Below are 13,241 nucleotides of genomic sequence, written 5' to 3'. Positions count from 1 at the left end.
ACAAAGAGCGTTATGCAGATCTGAGCATAAAGAATAACAGTATCTTGGGACATTGGCATTGAAATGTCTTTCAGAAATTAGAAACTACTAAAGTGACTTTGACAGAGTACTTGCAGCTGCCCAGTTACCACTGAGTGTGTATGGAGAGAGTTCATTCTGTATCCACATGCCTGGTGCTTCTGGTGGACAGCCAACACAAGATATGATGATTTAGAGAAATTCAGCTGTCTGAATTCAGCAGCCAGATGAAACTTTTAAGTGGCCATTCAGAGCTTTGTACAGAGGTTGGGCACTCACGAAGCATAAATTGCACTTGCGTTTTTGTGTGCATCTTCAGATTTGTGTCCTGGGAATATGTTACAGCTCAGTAATGACTTCTTAGTGGACAGCAGTGGATATGAGGGCTTTCTATGCCTATATATCTGAGGATCAGAGAATTGATAAAGTTTATAGTTTTGGCAGCAAGACCAGCCTTTCTCAGGACAGCACAAGGCCTGTGTGGTGGAGGTTCCATTGCAGTAAGTCCAGTGCTTTGATATTCAGGGTGATCGTTGCATCATGGGCCAGCAGAGAAGCTTTCGAAAAAGGAAGATTTCATCATGGTGCATTAAAGGGAAAAGTTTCACATCAGCTCTCACATCCAAAGTTTGTGAATGTGTGAACACTGATTTCTTATGGTGAGTCTGTCTGTGGGCCTTTTGACTAATTGTTAATAAATATTAAAGATGGGTTTATTTTCCTCCTTTTGCCTCTGTTCCTACATAGCCCTGTTAGAGCAATTAGGCAACCTGTTATTGAATAGCAGGTTTCTCTTATGTTTGCATTTGTTTAAAAATGTTGCCACTTTTAAGTATTTGTTTCACCTGACTTAAAAAATACTGATATTTTTCTCTATTGATCAAGACTTGAAAAATTACCATTAAAATAATTTTAAAGGCAAGAAAGCCCTTTCTACTTAAGAAAAACCCAAAAAATATTTCTCTGAGTGTCAAAGGAAACCTTTAAAAAAAATCTTTTTTTACCAAGGTAGGTAATTTTGCAGAACTGACAAAGTAATTGCACCCAGTTTTTCCCCCAGTTTTGCACAACTCCCATTGAAGTTAGAACACAATTGGTTTCATCAGCTTGTATGTTCATCTAGTAGAATAGCACTGAAAAATATATTGACTGGATTGCAGAGTGAAGTGAGGATAGTAACACAATTGATGGTGTTGTTTTTCAGTGATTATGGGTTTGAGCGCTCTGCACCTCTGAAGTCAGAGTCGAGCAAATGCTTTGCTGACTTTTGGTTTAACCCAGAAGCACCTCCTGAAGACTGTGTGTTGGGGCAGGCATACACCAGCAGCACTGGGTAAGCTGATTTTGCATTTCATAGACTTGCTGATGCTTCCAAAGAGGGGTACAATATTTCAACCAGTAGCCTCAAATGTGGTTTGAAAGAAGTTTGCATTTAAATACTTAGATGGAGTCTACAAGAGAGCTGGTGAGGAACTTTGCACAAGGACACATAGTGAGTGTGACACAAGGGGGAGTAGCCTTAAACTGGAGGAGGGAATGTTTAGATTAGATATTAGGAAAAAATTCTTTGCTGTTAGAGGGAATGAGACACTGGGACAAGTTGCCCAGAGAAGCTGTGGACTCCTCATCTCTGGAAGTGTTGAAGGCCAGGTTGGATGGAGCTTTGAGAAACCTGGTCTAGTGGGAGGTATACCTATCCATGACAGGGGGGTTGGAAAGACATCATCTTTAAGGTCTCTTCCAACCCAAACCAGTCTATGATTCTATGAAATGTAAATAAGGCAAACTGTAAAAACTGGAAAATGGAAAAGTTCTGATTCTGATTTAGAGCATGAGCAGAAGCTTCCCACAGACTAATGAAAGAAAAATAATGCTTCGCATGTTCATAGCAGTTCAAAAACTAATCCATTTGAGAAGAGGGGGAGTTGTCTTTTCAGAATTTTTCTTGTTTTTTGGGTTTAGAGTAATTTTCAATTTGGATCAAATGAATTACTGTGAGGAACTGGCAACACTCTCACAGAATTTCCAAGTTTCCCACTTCCATAAGGGTAAGGAGGTCTGTGGAGAATAGATTCTCTTCCTGACCATATGGGACACTCAGAATCAAAGGAAAGCTTTAGTAACTATAAACAATACTGCACAGAATATACACTACAATGTAGTCTGACGTCTGTGCTGAGAATAACTTGCAGCTGGCATCTATTCTGGCTTATCATAACACCATCACAGTTGGTTGTGGAGATGAGAACCAAATGCTGAAATGTCCAATCTGGCAATAGAATCACAGTCTGTGTATATTTACCTTACTGAGGAAAATGCTGGCTTTTGGGTTGTGGCTGACAGCTGTGATATACAGAATGGGAATTCAAAAGAATGAAATATGACTCTGATTTTAAAGGATGTTTGAAAATAACATACCTGTATGAAAGTGATCTGTAAATAATTACTGTACACATCCGACTATTTCATTATTAGCACTTTAAAAGTGTGAGTCCTTTCACTCTTTTATATGGTTATATTAAACAAATGCTTTAAGTGTTTTAAGAAATGAATAGATTTGAAAGTAGCTGTTAAGCAATTAGTTCTGGGTTGATGCAGAAGCTGTTTGGTCTCATTTCTTCCTGATCTTTGGGATTTGAACCAAGACCTCTAGAGCACTGAAGACTTGGATGCTAGAAAAGGGGATGACAGAGAGGACAGCAGACTGTCTAGGTCCCCAAGGGCTAGTCAGGCATGTTTCTACATTGGGAAACACAGACTCTTCCAATGCATGCAAGTGAAATTCTCATCATGCTCCACATCCTCTTTCTTCAGCAAGTTTCCCCCAGTAATATCCCCAGTGAAAGTACTTGCATTGTGAGTTGGCTTTGATCATTTGCAATCTTGTATGTTTGTGAACCCAAGAAAAATGCAGTAGCTACAATCACACATGCATTTGGTGCCTTTGCTGACATTCTTTTGCTTACCTCCAATTCACGATGTCCACGGTTTCCTGTTTTTGCAGGTATAGGAAAGTTGTTTCTAATGTGTGTGAAGGTGGAGTAGACCTGCAGCAGAACTTAGCACACCATATGTGCCCACTCACTGCTCCCAAGGGACTTCAGATCAGCATCAGAGGAGAAAGTCTGGCTGTTAGGCCTGGGGAAGACATCACCTTCATTGTCCAACAAGAGCAGGTAGTAATGAACACTGGCTACATAGAAGTTGAATCACTGATTTTAGGGTTAGTTTCATTCTTACCTGTTTTGCTGCTGAATGAAGAATAATTTGTGCTTGAGACAAAGATTAACAGCTTTCTAAATACTGAAAATTGATTTCAAGTGAGTAAGACAAGCCAGTGAACTCAGTGAACCTCCAGATTCTACCCACAGAGCAGGATTTGTCTCTTCAGTAGAAAAGGCACTGGTTTCTTGGAAAGTCAGAGTAACTGGATTACTGAAGTCTTCTTGGACTGAAAATTTGAACTGCTGTTCCGAGAAGAGCAGATATGCAGAGAATATTTAATACTCAGGTTTAAGTGTTTTAAGAATCAGCCTTTCAGAGAGGAGTGAGGCAAAGCTTTACAGAAATTAGCAAATAGCTCAGAATAAGAATATTTATTATATATTAGTTGTGTTGCCACAAGATATGGGGTTTTTTTTCCTGTTTATTGAGAGACAATGGCCTAAGGTCCTGACCAACAGCAGCAAGTAACTTTTGAATTAATTGTTTGCCATGGGTTTGTTTTCTCATGCTTGTTTTTTAGCATTAGGCTATAACTGCTCTGCTCAGGTTACCAGAGTACTGTAATCCTGGCTAGCCCCACTGGTTTGCAAGGGCTTGAAGAAAGTTCACACATTCTGGCAAACCTGTGCTATATAAATTGAGCACTTGGGATTTATTTCTGTAATAGAATCAAGAAGGTTACGTGCAGAGCACTGGGCTGCTTAATACTTCACAGGCTCTGTGTCCCAGTGCGTGCAGTGCCCCAACAGTTTGTGTGGCAAGTTCTGCTGCCTTCCCTTTTTAGAGTTTGTTTGGAAATGTTTATTGTAAGCCTAGAGCATTTGGTTACAATTTGGACTCTAATGATTTTGATTGGCAGTTTGAATTTTTTCCTATTGAAGCTTTCATGAATCTCTGTGGCAATGTGAAAAACATTTAAAATTATTCACAAATCTTCAGAAGTATGGGATTTTGAAGAGAATCCCTTGCTGTGTTTTTTTGTGAAGTCTTTGCGCCATACATCAGAGGAAGACGGATTTAGAAGAAATGAAGCAGTTTGGTGCCCTCTATTGCTAAGAATAATATTTAAACTCAAATGTCCTGAGCATTGTTTAGGACTTAATCTGTATGACAAAGTCTAATGAGAATTCATCATAATTAAAGTTTAAGAACCAACTCTACTACAAAAAACCAAAACATACTACTTTCTCTGGTGAACAAGATTAAATTGCTAGTTTCTGTGAATGCATGTTGTTAGGTGCAGGAAGACCAGACATCAGAAAGTAAAGGAAGCAGGCTTCTGGTACATTTGGGCAGTTTGCAACTGTCCTTATAAATAATAATAACAAATAAATATATCATCATAATTTTGCCCAAATGTTGTTGGCTGGATATATGAATAAATAATATCTTGACAATCTCCTATTTTTAAATGGAACTGGAAGCCCCAATTCCTTATAGATTTAGCTGCCTTTTCCCTTTGTCACTGTTTTGCTATCTCTCCATTCTCTTTGTCTTTACTGGTCAAGAAATAGAAATACCTTGGTGTTTTGGGGACAGCACCCTCATCTTTACACTAGGGAAGCTACTAGAATAAAATGTTAAGAGAACCTTCCTCTACTGTCTTTCAATGCTGGTTTCTGTCTCACCTGGAAAAAATATGTGTGTATACTTGTTAGCATAAGAGTGAACAAGAACTGTATGCAAGTTAATGTCATCTAAAGAGATTCCACTTACACATTGCTGGCAAGGAGAAATCTCTTGTACTTTAAACTTTAATAGCATACTATCTGCTCTGCAAAATTCTACTCTACTGTTGTCAAAAGAAGGATGTTATTTGGGAAAACCATTCACAGTAAAGAGGCTTTCACAGTCCTTTATGTGTCTTGAGATATGGTGCTTAAGTATTTGATAATCCTACGGCTTTCTTATTATTGCTTTTTTTTACATTATAAATAATGTTGTTTCATGTGATAAAACATGGAAGAAAATCATCCACACTGCAAAATAATAAAAGGAGGAAATAATAGTATGCTTTCCTTCCTTTTGTAATGGCAGGGTATGTAGGTCCTAGGCATGATGCCTCTGTTGGTTTTCAAAGAATCATGGATATATAGACTGACAGGTTGGAAGGAACCTCAAGGATCATCTGGCCCAAACTCTCTTGGAAAAAATATAGGGCTGGATAAGAAGTCCGATACCTGTCCTGCTAAATCTTAGAAGTGTCCAACGCTGGGTGATTCACCAGTGGGGAGATTATTGCAATCACTGATTGTTGTCATCATGAAAATAATTACATTAGTGCTGCCTTTTAGTATTAAATTTTGAAATAGAGCAATTTCAGAGAGTGGTTCTTGGAGAAATGAAGTGGTTTCTGAATACTTTAATGTCAATCCTTTTCTGCTTTGATGGTCTTTCATGTCACTTGATCAGCATACGGGTGTATACATTCCTTTCCTAGAGGCAAGGAAGTTTTTGAAATCAATACCTGTGTTTTCACAACAAAAAAGCACTTCTACGAAGCCTAGACCTGCAACCTGTCTGAATTGCACGGCTGTGATGGCCATGATCTCTGGCAAGCAAGCAGGAACATCCACACTGCTGGAGATCAAGGAAGCAGGGCCACTCACTCAGGCAATGCTGCCAGTATTATCGAGAAAGTGCTGCTGCTCTCAGCTGAAATGAATTTTCTTTTGACTGCATCCAAATCACAGTCCATGTGGCACAGGCCTGATTTCTCTCTTGAGCAGCCATGCCATGATAACATGAGTGATGGGCATGTTTGTCCTCTGACAGTGGTATCAGTCTTGTCGTACTTTCGGCCTTAGCAGAAGTGTGATAAATTACATGATATGTTTGACATGATGGATTTTTTTGACTGGACTTTTAAACTGTTTCCCAAACTCAGCTCAGTGATCTGCTTCATTAAGCATGCATCTAATTTTGCACTAGAGCATGGTAGTTCTTGGCATGCTGGTAGCTCAGTGTAATGCTGAACAACTCTGTGTGAAGATCTCAGCTTGGGTCTTAAAGGCCATGTGGTTGACACTAAGAAGGTGTGGCTGGAAGGTGCTGTGAAGAATGTCTAAGCCAAAAAAATTTTACTTTATAATTGCAAAGGCTAGAAGCTCGTGGGATGAGTAGTAAATTGCTAAAATAGGAATCATCAGTTGCTTACAATCACATGAGCGTCACTTTTGAACTTGGAGCTTCCCTGCACCATTATATTACATAATTTCCAGCTGTATTAAGAGACGAGTGATGGCTTCTGTGCCATACAACTTGGTTAATGGTCTGGGGTATATAGTTTTAAGGTAGCACCTTGCTCTGTAAATATGGTATTACCTCTATTAGCGCACACTGCATCTGTTGCACTAATGTATTTGCCGTGGCAGTAGTGGTTTTACTGCAGCTGTTGCAATTGTGTCAAGATGTCTGGCTGGGGCTGAAAATGCTGTTGTGATTCCATAAAAGGTTATGAACATGTGTCCTGTCTATTTTGGTTGTGACCATTTCAGATATTTTTTGATGTATTTTCCTTTTAGGGTGATGTATTGAGTACCAAATACCAGGTAGATCTTGGAGATGGCTTTAAGGCGATATATGTGAACCTGACGATGACTGGAGAGCCCATCCGTCACCGCTACGAGAATCCTGGGATTTACCGTGTGTCAGTGAAGGCTGAGAATGTGGCTGGGCATGATGAGGCTGTGGTGTTCGTCCAAGTCAACTGTAAATCAGCTCTCTGGTTTTCTTACTTTCGCCGTTGTATAAAAACCTCATGTCAGCTATGAAGTAGGAAAGAGAATTACTAGTTACAATTAGGAAAAAGCATATTTTTTCAATATCCTCCTGCAGCCTTGCAGTGTTGTGTGTTAATGCAGAGGCTTGTAAACCTAATCCAGTAGGAGGTCAGAATTAGTTTTGTTTGGATCTGGCAGAAGGACGGTTTATTAATCTTTTAAATAACAAGCATACCTCAGTATAAATTTCAGATTTGATTCATCTTCCTGATTCCTTGTCAGCCTTAGAAGCTAAAATTTAATACTTCAAGCTATGTCTTTGTAAAGCTTCCAAGTGCAGTGTAAAGCAAGTTAACGGACATGTTGGGAAACATATGAGCTCTTGTAGGATTTTTAAAAATAGTAATAATCTCAGTGGTTCTAAATCTAAATTTTATATAGTTAAGTCTCACAGAGTTTCAAATGGTGCTTGGATAAAATTTCATGTTTGCAGGCAGTATTACTTGACTTATCCTTCTCTTCCTCTCCTTAATTAAGACTGAAAAAACCCAATCAAACAAATATAAAATAAAGAATAGCACTGCCCAGGGAATATCATGCACCATTGCAAGCTTAATGTACCTCAGTCATCTCATAACTGAAATGAAGAAGAGAACTCAAAAGTGGAACTGATTTTTCCTCTTCCTTTGAGATTCAGTACAGCTATTGCCTGTTTTCAGATGCGTCAAAAATTCAGAATCTAGTAACATCAAAGGAAAAGTTACTCATCTTGCATTCTCCAGGTGTCTGTTTCCCTCTGTTCCTAGTGGTGTGTCTTCCATCCTAATCCCAAAGCAATGAAAATCACTGGAGCCATATACCAGGTTGTGCACAGAGCCATCTGCTTTATGTCAGCTTGTCTAGTGACTGCTGGTATTTATGTACTTTGCTAGTCAGTGTCCTTGAGTTCAGAGTTTCCAGTTCTTCTTTGATTAGCAGGTGAAACCAAACACATTTATGCTAAAGACCAATCTCCTGTTAATATCAAGCAGAAAGAATCAGAATCAAATTTTACACCTCAGTTTCATTATCTGTTTCTCTGTTGTGTTTGTTTTTTAAATCATTTGGCGACTCCAGAGAACTCAGATAAACAACTCAGATAAACATTTGATGACTCCAGAGAGCTCAGATAAATTAGGGCTTCACTGTTACTTTTTGAAGCTTCTAGGTGCTGAGAAGTGGAGTAGGCAAAGAAATAGTAGATCTGTACAAGCAATGAACAGAAAAAACTCTGTGTGACCTCCTTCTCTCCAAGAATAACTTCTAATAACAAGAATGACTTCAGAGAATGACAAGCAGTAGCAAGCCCTGATGGAAAGCAGAAGACTTTCTCAAAGTGTGCTTTTAATATGGCCTATGTTAGGATAATCAGTAAAACTAAAAGATGATGATTTTCTTTTATGCAGCAGATTTTAAAATTGCAGAAAAGAGTTATTTTACACAAGTACATGACTGGTGCATCAGGGGGACTTGGGTGCTGAAGTGCATAGGCAGCAGAGCACCAAGGCAGATGTGGTCCCTTCCTGAGCCTGCCTGTGGATGCTGCACAGGGACTAGCAGACTCATAGAAGTGTGTTACACAGCCTGCTTGAGTAAGTGCTTTCCACGTGATTTCCCCTGTTTATTTTTTTTTTTTTTAGTTAAATTACGAGATTTGAGGAAATTAGTTGGCACTAATTAAACTGCAATTTCTACATTTTAGTGAAACACGAATAGCCATTAAGTGACTTTTTTCACTGTGGAATACCACGAAAGCAGGAATCTCTATAGAATCCTGCTTTCAGGAGTCAGAATTCTCCAACTGATGTAATATTCCCAGGGAATTTTTTCAGAGGCAAATGGTAGAGGAAATATTTTTCACTTCTGCCAGGTTGCTATGGGATACTCTGTAATGTAGGATAATTATAAGAATTTTGGCCTGTCATCCAAATCATACTTTCTTATCCAGATTAAATAATGTACAACTTTCTAATGAACTGCAAGAGAAATTAAGAATTAGAAATTAGAATTAGCATACAGGTGAGTAGGCAACTGTAAAGGCCCAAGAACTCAGAATTAAAAGAACTGAAGTATTATATACATACATTAATACATATGGTGCATACATTTTATTTTTCATGGAACTATGACCTTTATGGTGTTGAACTTTGAAAACTGCTGAAATTTTCAGCTTAGTTAAATAGAAATCATGTAACTCCAGTCTTAATTGTACACGCTTATGGGTGCTATGAAGCTTGTTCAAATGCATTATTTACATTGTAATTGTGTGATAGAGACAAGCAGAAGGATTTACAGTAATTATTCTCAGTTCTTTAATATATAGAAACAACAAACTTGAAACTACAGTCATCCTTCAAGTACCAAACATTGAAAAATTTTGGAAAAGAAAGTAATCCTCAGGAACAAAACTCAAAGTGATCAGTTTCCCCTGTGAAAATACAAATTTATGGCAAAAGCAAAAAGGTTTCTCAGATCCTTCCAGAAGGAAAATCTATTTCTGGGAAGAAAAATTTAAATAAATTCCTAACTTTTCTGAACTTTCTTCAAGACACCATCACTGGAGAAGCATTTTTGCTCCTCTGGAAACTACTGGAGAAATAATTTGTTAAAGCATCCAAAATTTCTTGAATTCATGTCGATGGTTAAAGAGTTATTGGAGAAAATGCAGAGTGGAGGTAGAGCCTTACATTTGGATGAAGCACCACACAGACCAGATGAAGTGAGGTGGAAAAGGCCTTTGGACAACTTGCTCTCAGAAGTTCAGTCAGTTTAGTCAAAGTGAATTAGAAGTGAACAACCAATGACTCAGTTCTTGATACAAAATAAAATAAATACTTTAGACCAGCATTAATAATCTTTAAGTTTGCATTGAGATGAAAAACCTTTGAATGAGTTAAAATATATTTAGAATGGAACAAAAATGGGTTAGTATTCATTCTCTGTGATGAATGAATGTTGAGCTATACAGTGGTTTTGTATCCCAGGTGGTTGGTGCAGGTGAAGAAGTTAAGAAATTCTAGTTATCACATTGTACTGTTAAAAAGCTTTTAGCTTCAGACATTCTGATAACGATATACTGAGAAACCTCTGAGGGAGAGATTTTCTTTCAACACAGTTATTGTGCTGTGAAACAGCAAAACACTAATAAACACAACACTTACAAGCAGATAAAACTGTTGTAATGATGCATTTCGTTTAAACAAATAATAATGTTTATGGTTTTGGTAGTTCAAAAAGGAATAAACTTACTCTAAGGCACATTTTGGAGTCCGGAGGTTATCTATTCCGATTTGCAAATAAATGCTCCCCTGATGTACACATCTATTTTAAAGCATGCATTAATGAGATTTTTTGTGTGGTGTGAGACTAACAGCTGATACTTTATAATGAAAATGAGTAGTCAGCAGCATTCTTTTTCAGTTTTCTGCTTTTCCCTTAGCAATTTGAGATTTGTTAGATTTCTATTCATTTGATCTTTTGTTACTAAGTTAAAAAAAAAAAAGCTGAGATTGCCTTTTCCACTTTTTAACTGGAGTTATTTGCTTATGTGTTCTAGAACTGGACATGAATGAAAAGAAGGGCATGAGAGAAGTGCATTTTGTTGATGTCTTATTGCTTTAAGGTTTTGTTTGGGGGGTTTGGGTGATCTGGGGGATCTTATTTGGTTGAAATTAGGTCTTTCTAATTAAGTCAATAGCTTTCAACATGGATGTAAAAGAAGGAGGAAAGGAGGGAGGGAGAAATAAGTTCAGGACCTTATGGTGAGCAGGTGTGAGGTTTTGGGGGAGGGAGGTGTTAATAAATTGATTGATTCTTGTTCAGTGATATTTTTGGAACTTTGTTCAGCTCCACTCCAGGCTTTGAATTTAGAAGTGGTTCCAGTCATTGGGAGAAACCAGGAGGTGAATCTGACAGCCATCATACTGCCTAGGAACCCAAATTTAACAGTTTTCTACTGGTGGATAGGAAACAATCTTCAGGTATACAAATGGGTTTGGCAGAGATTATTTCAATCTCTTTCCAGTGAAGTTTGTCCCTTTCTTTCAACTTCTAAACTGTTTTCTTTGTGGGGGGAAACAACAATTTATTCTACTTCATTACCTGTGGAAAAAAAGACATCTTCTAGAGGGGGTTTGATTTGGGATCATAACTGGTGAATGATGAAACTTGGATTTATGCACTTCCAAGCTAATGATGTGATGTAAATTAAAGTCCTGAATATATATTTATATATAAATATAGGTTGTGGGTTTGTTTGTTTTTTTTTTCATTGTATAGATAAATATTTTCTGTTATATCAAAAAAAAAATGTGTTTGTCTTAAAGGATATCAAAACATTGACAGCACTCAAACAATCTAGTGTTATTCATTTGGGGATCAAAGTCTATATAAACATGTCCTAGAGCATTAAATATCCAAGTATTTCTACAGGGAATATTTATTGTATAGCTGGGTTAAATTTTTAAGGTATTTTTTTCAATAACAGATAAGTAAAATATTTTCTTTATGAGGCAGACTAAGTGTGACAGAGGAATGCTTCAAATAAGTGCAGTGAACTTTCTTCTTGTGAATGTGCTGTCTACCATAATCCCAGCCTGCATCTGTTCATCATTATTGACTTTGCCATTGCAAGAACAGGCACTGTGGCTTTTGGGAAGGGTTTTGTGATTCTGAAGGACATGATAAGGGAACAGAGTATCTCAGCTCCACCTTAGAGGTTACTGTGGGCTGGTGCTCTAAGTTGACAGCATTAACTCTCTTGACCCTGACATAACCTACATTTTTTGAGACAAATGACTTGCTTCATATAATCTTGCAGAGATTGTTGAGTCTGCCCTCAGACTCCATTAATTTTAGTGGGATCTGACTGAAAACCTAATATTAGGTTTATTACCAATTACTCTAAAAGAAATATTTTCCTCATCTGGCTGCTATTCTGGTTATATAGGGTCCTTTTAGGGAAAGAAAAAAAAGATATATTGAAAATTATATTTGATCAGTTTGATAAAATACTGAAAAATTTAAATTATATGTGAAATTTTGTTGGTGATTTTTTAAACAACAGTCTCTCCCAGCACTCTTCTCACGGTTCTTGCTGAAATTTTGTTTTCAACTGTATTTTGTTTTTTTTTAAAGCCACTGCTTACATTGGAGAGTTTTCTGGTGACAACGTTTGCTGAGACAGGCGATGTCAGAGTTACAGTGCAAGTTTCCTGTGGGAGCTCTATGCTTCAGGACTCAAAAGTTGTCCATGTTTTTGGTGAGACATTTGTCTTTTTTCCTTTTTTTGTTCATATGTATTTTTATTGGACGTCTAAACCAGCCCTACAACAAGTGAACCTATTGTAAAATTACATCCAATGCAGGTTTTAGTTGTTAAAATTAGAGGCGTGAACAGTCACTAAATAACTCCACAAAGCTGAACAGTGGAATTGTATGGGAGGTTTAGTCTCAAACATTTTGTTTCCTTTGCTTATTTTAAATGTTACTGTGATTCCCAGATGCTGTATGTGTTTAAGTAGTATTTTGGCCTGTGACTAGAAAGTTTCCCAGAATTTGTAAGTAAAGTAGTCTAAATATCTCTGGAAAAAAAGAAATTTTAGTGTGTATATGCTCTCAGCATTGAAAACCATGTCAAATAATTGCCTTTTATCACAATATGTCACTGTTACCTTGACGTTTATCTGAGATTTTGGATCAAATATAGCTCTGCTGTAATTATTAAATAACCCTTCAGCTCTTGTTCCACACAGTGCCCTGGTGTGGCTGTTTTGTGTTTTATAATGTGGTGACAAACATAATATGCTGTGGAAAATGTAGTGCTGGGAAATTATTTGCATTTGTATTTGTGCTGTCACATGTGGGAATTGTGATAAGTATAAAAGCTTTTATTTTAGTGCAGAGCTAAAAGCCTGCAGATATCATGCAATACAAGATGTGATATATCTCTATTGTCTGAACAAGATTCTGTTATTTTTTTGCTTTTAGTACACTTACTAATTTGAAATAATGGCAAAATCCCCACTTATGCTAAATGGAGCTTTTATGAACCTTCTCCTTTTCTAAGATGAATGGATACAACATTTATGCTATCACTTATAAATGCAACAGCTTTTTCTAGAAATCTTTAGAAGTATAACCCTCTTAGTGTGACTACATCAATGGCTTTATCATTCCAGTGCTCCTTTTGCCAATCCTGATATCAAGAGCGTGAAAATGTTGGCCATCAGGAAAATA

General features: G+C 37.4%; 1 protein-coding gene across 1 annotated transcript in view; it reads left to right on the top strand.

Annotated features, from left to right (window-relative positions):
* SORCS2 (sortilin related VPS10 domain containing receptor 2) overlaps nucleotides 1-13,241 on the top strand; it is a 521,566-nt gene that overhangs the window by 487,968 nt on the left and 20,357 nt on the right. The window contains exons 16-21 of the mRNA XM_062493233.1: nucleotides 544-677; nucleotides 1,223-1,351; nucleotides 3,023-3,194; nucleotides 6,768-6,954; nucleotides 10,851-10,984; nucleotides 12,141-12,264. Coding sequence (XP_062349217.1) covers nucleotides 544-677; nucleotides 1,223-1,351; nucleotides 3,023-3,194; nucleotides 6,768-6,954; nucleotides 10,851-10,984; nucleotides 12,141-12,264 — 880 coding nt within the window. The remainder of the gene's footprint in view (nucleotides 1-543; nucleotides 678-1,222; nucleotides 1,352-3,022; nucleotides 3,195-6,767; nucleotides 6,955-10,850; nucleotides 10,985-12,140; nucleotides 12,265-13,241) is intronic.

Source organism: Cinclus cinclus, chromosome 5, assembly GCF_963662255.1.
Source record: "Cinclus cinclus chromosome 5, bCinCin1.1, whole genome shotgun sequence".
Classification (NCBI taxonomy): Eukaryota; Metazoa; Chordata; class Aves; order Passeriformes; family Cinclidae; genus Cinclus; species Cinclus cinclus.
Note: the sequence above shows the minus strand (reverse complement) of the source record. Positions and strands in the feature narration are given on the sequence as shown.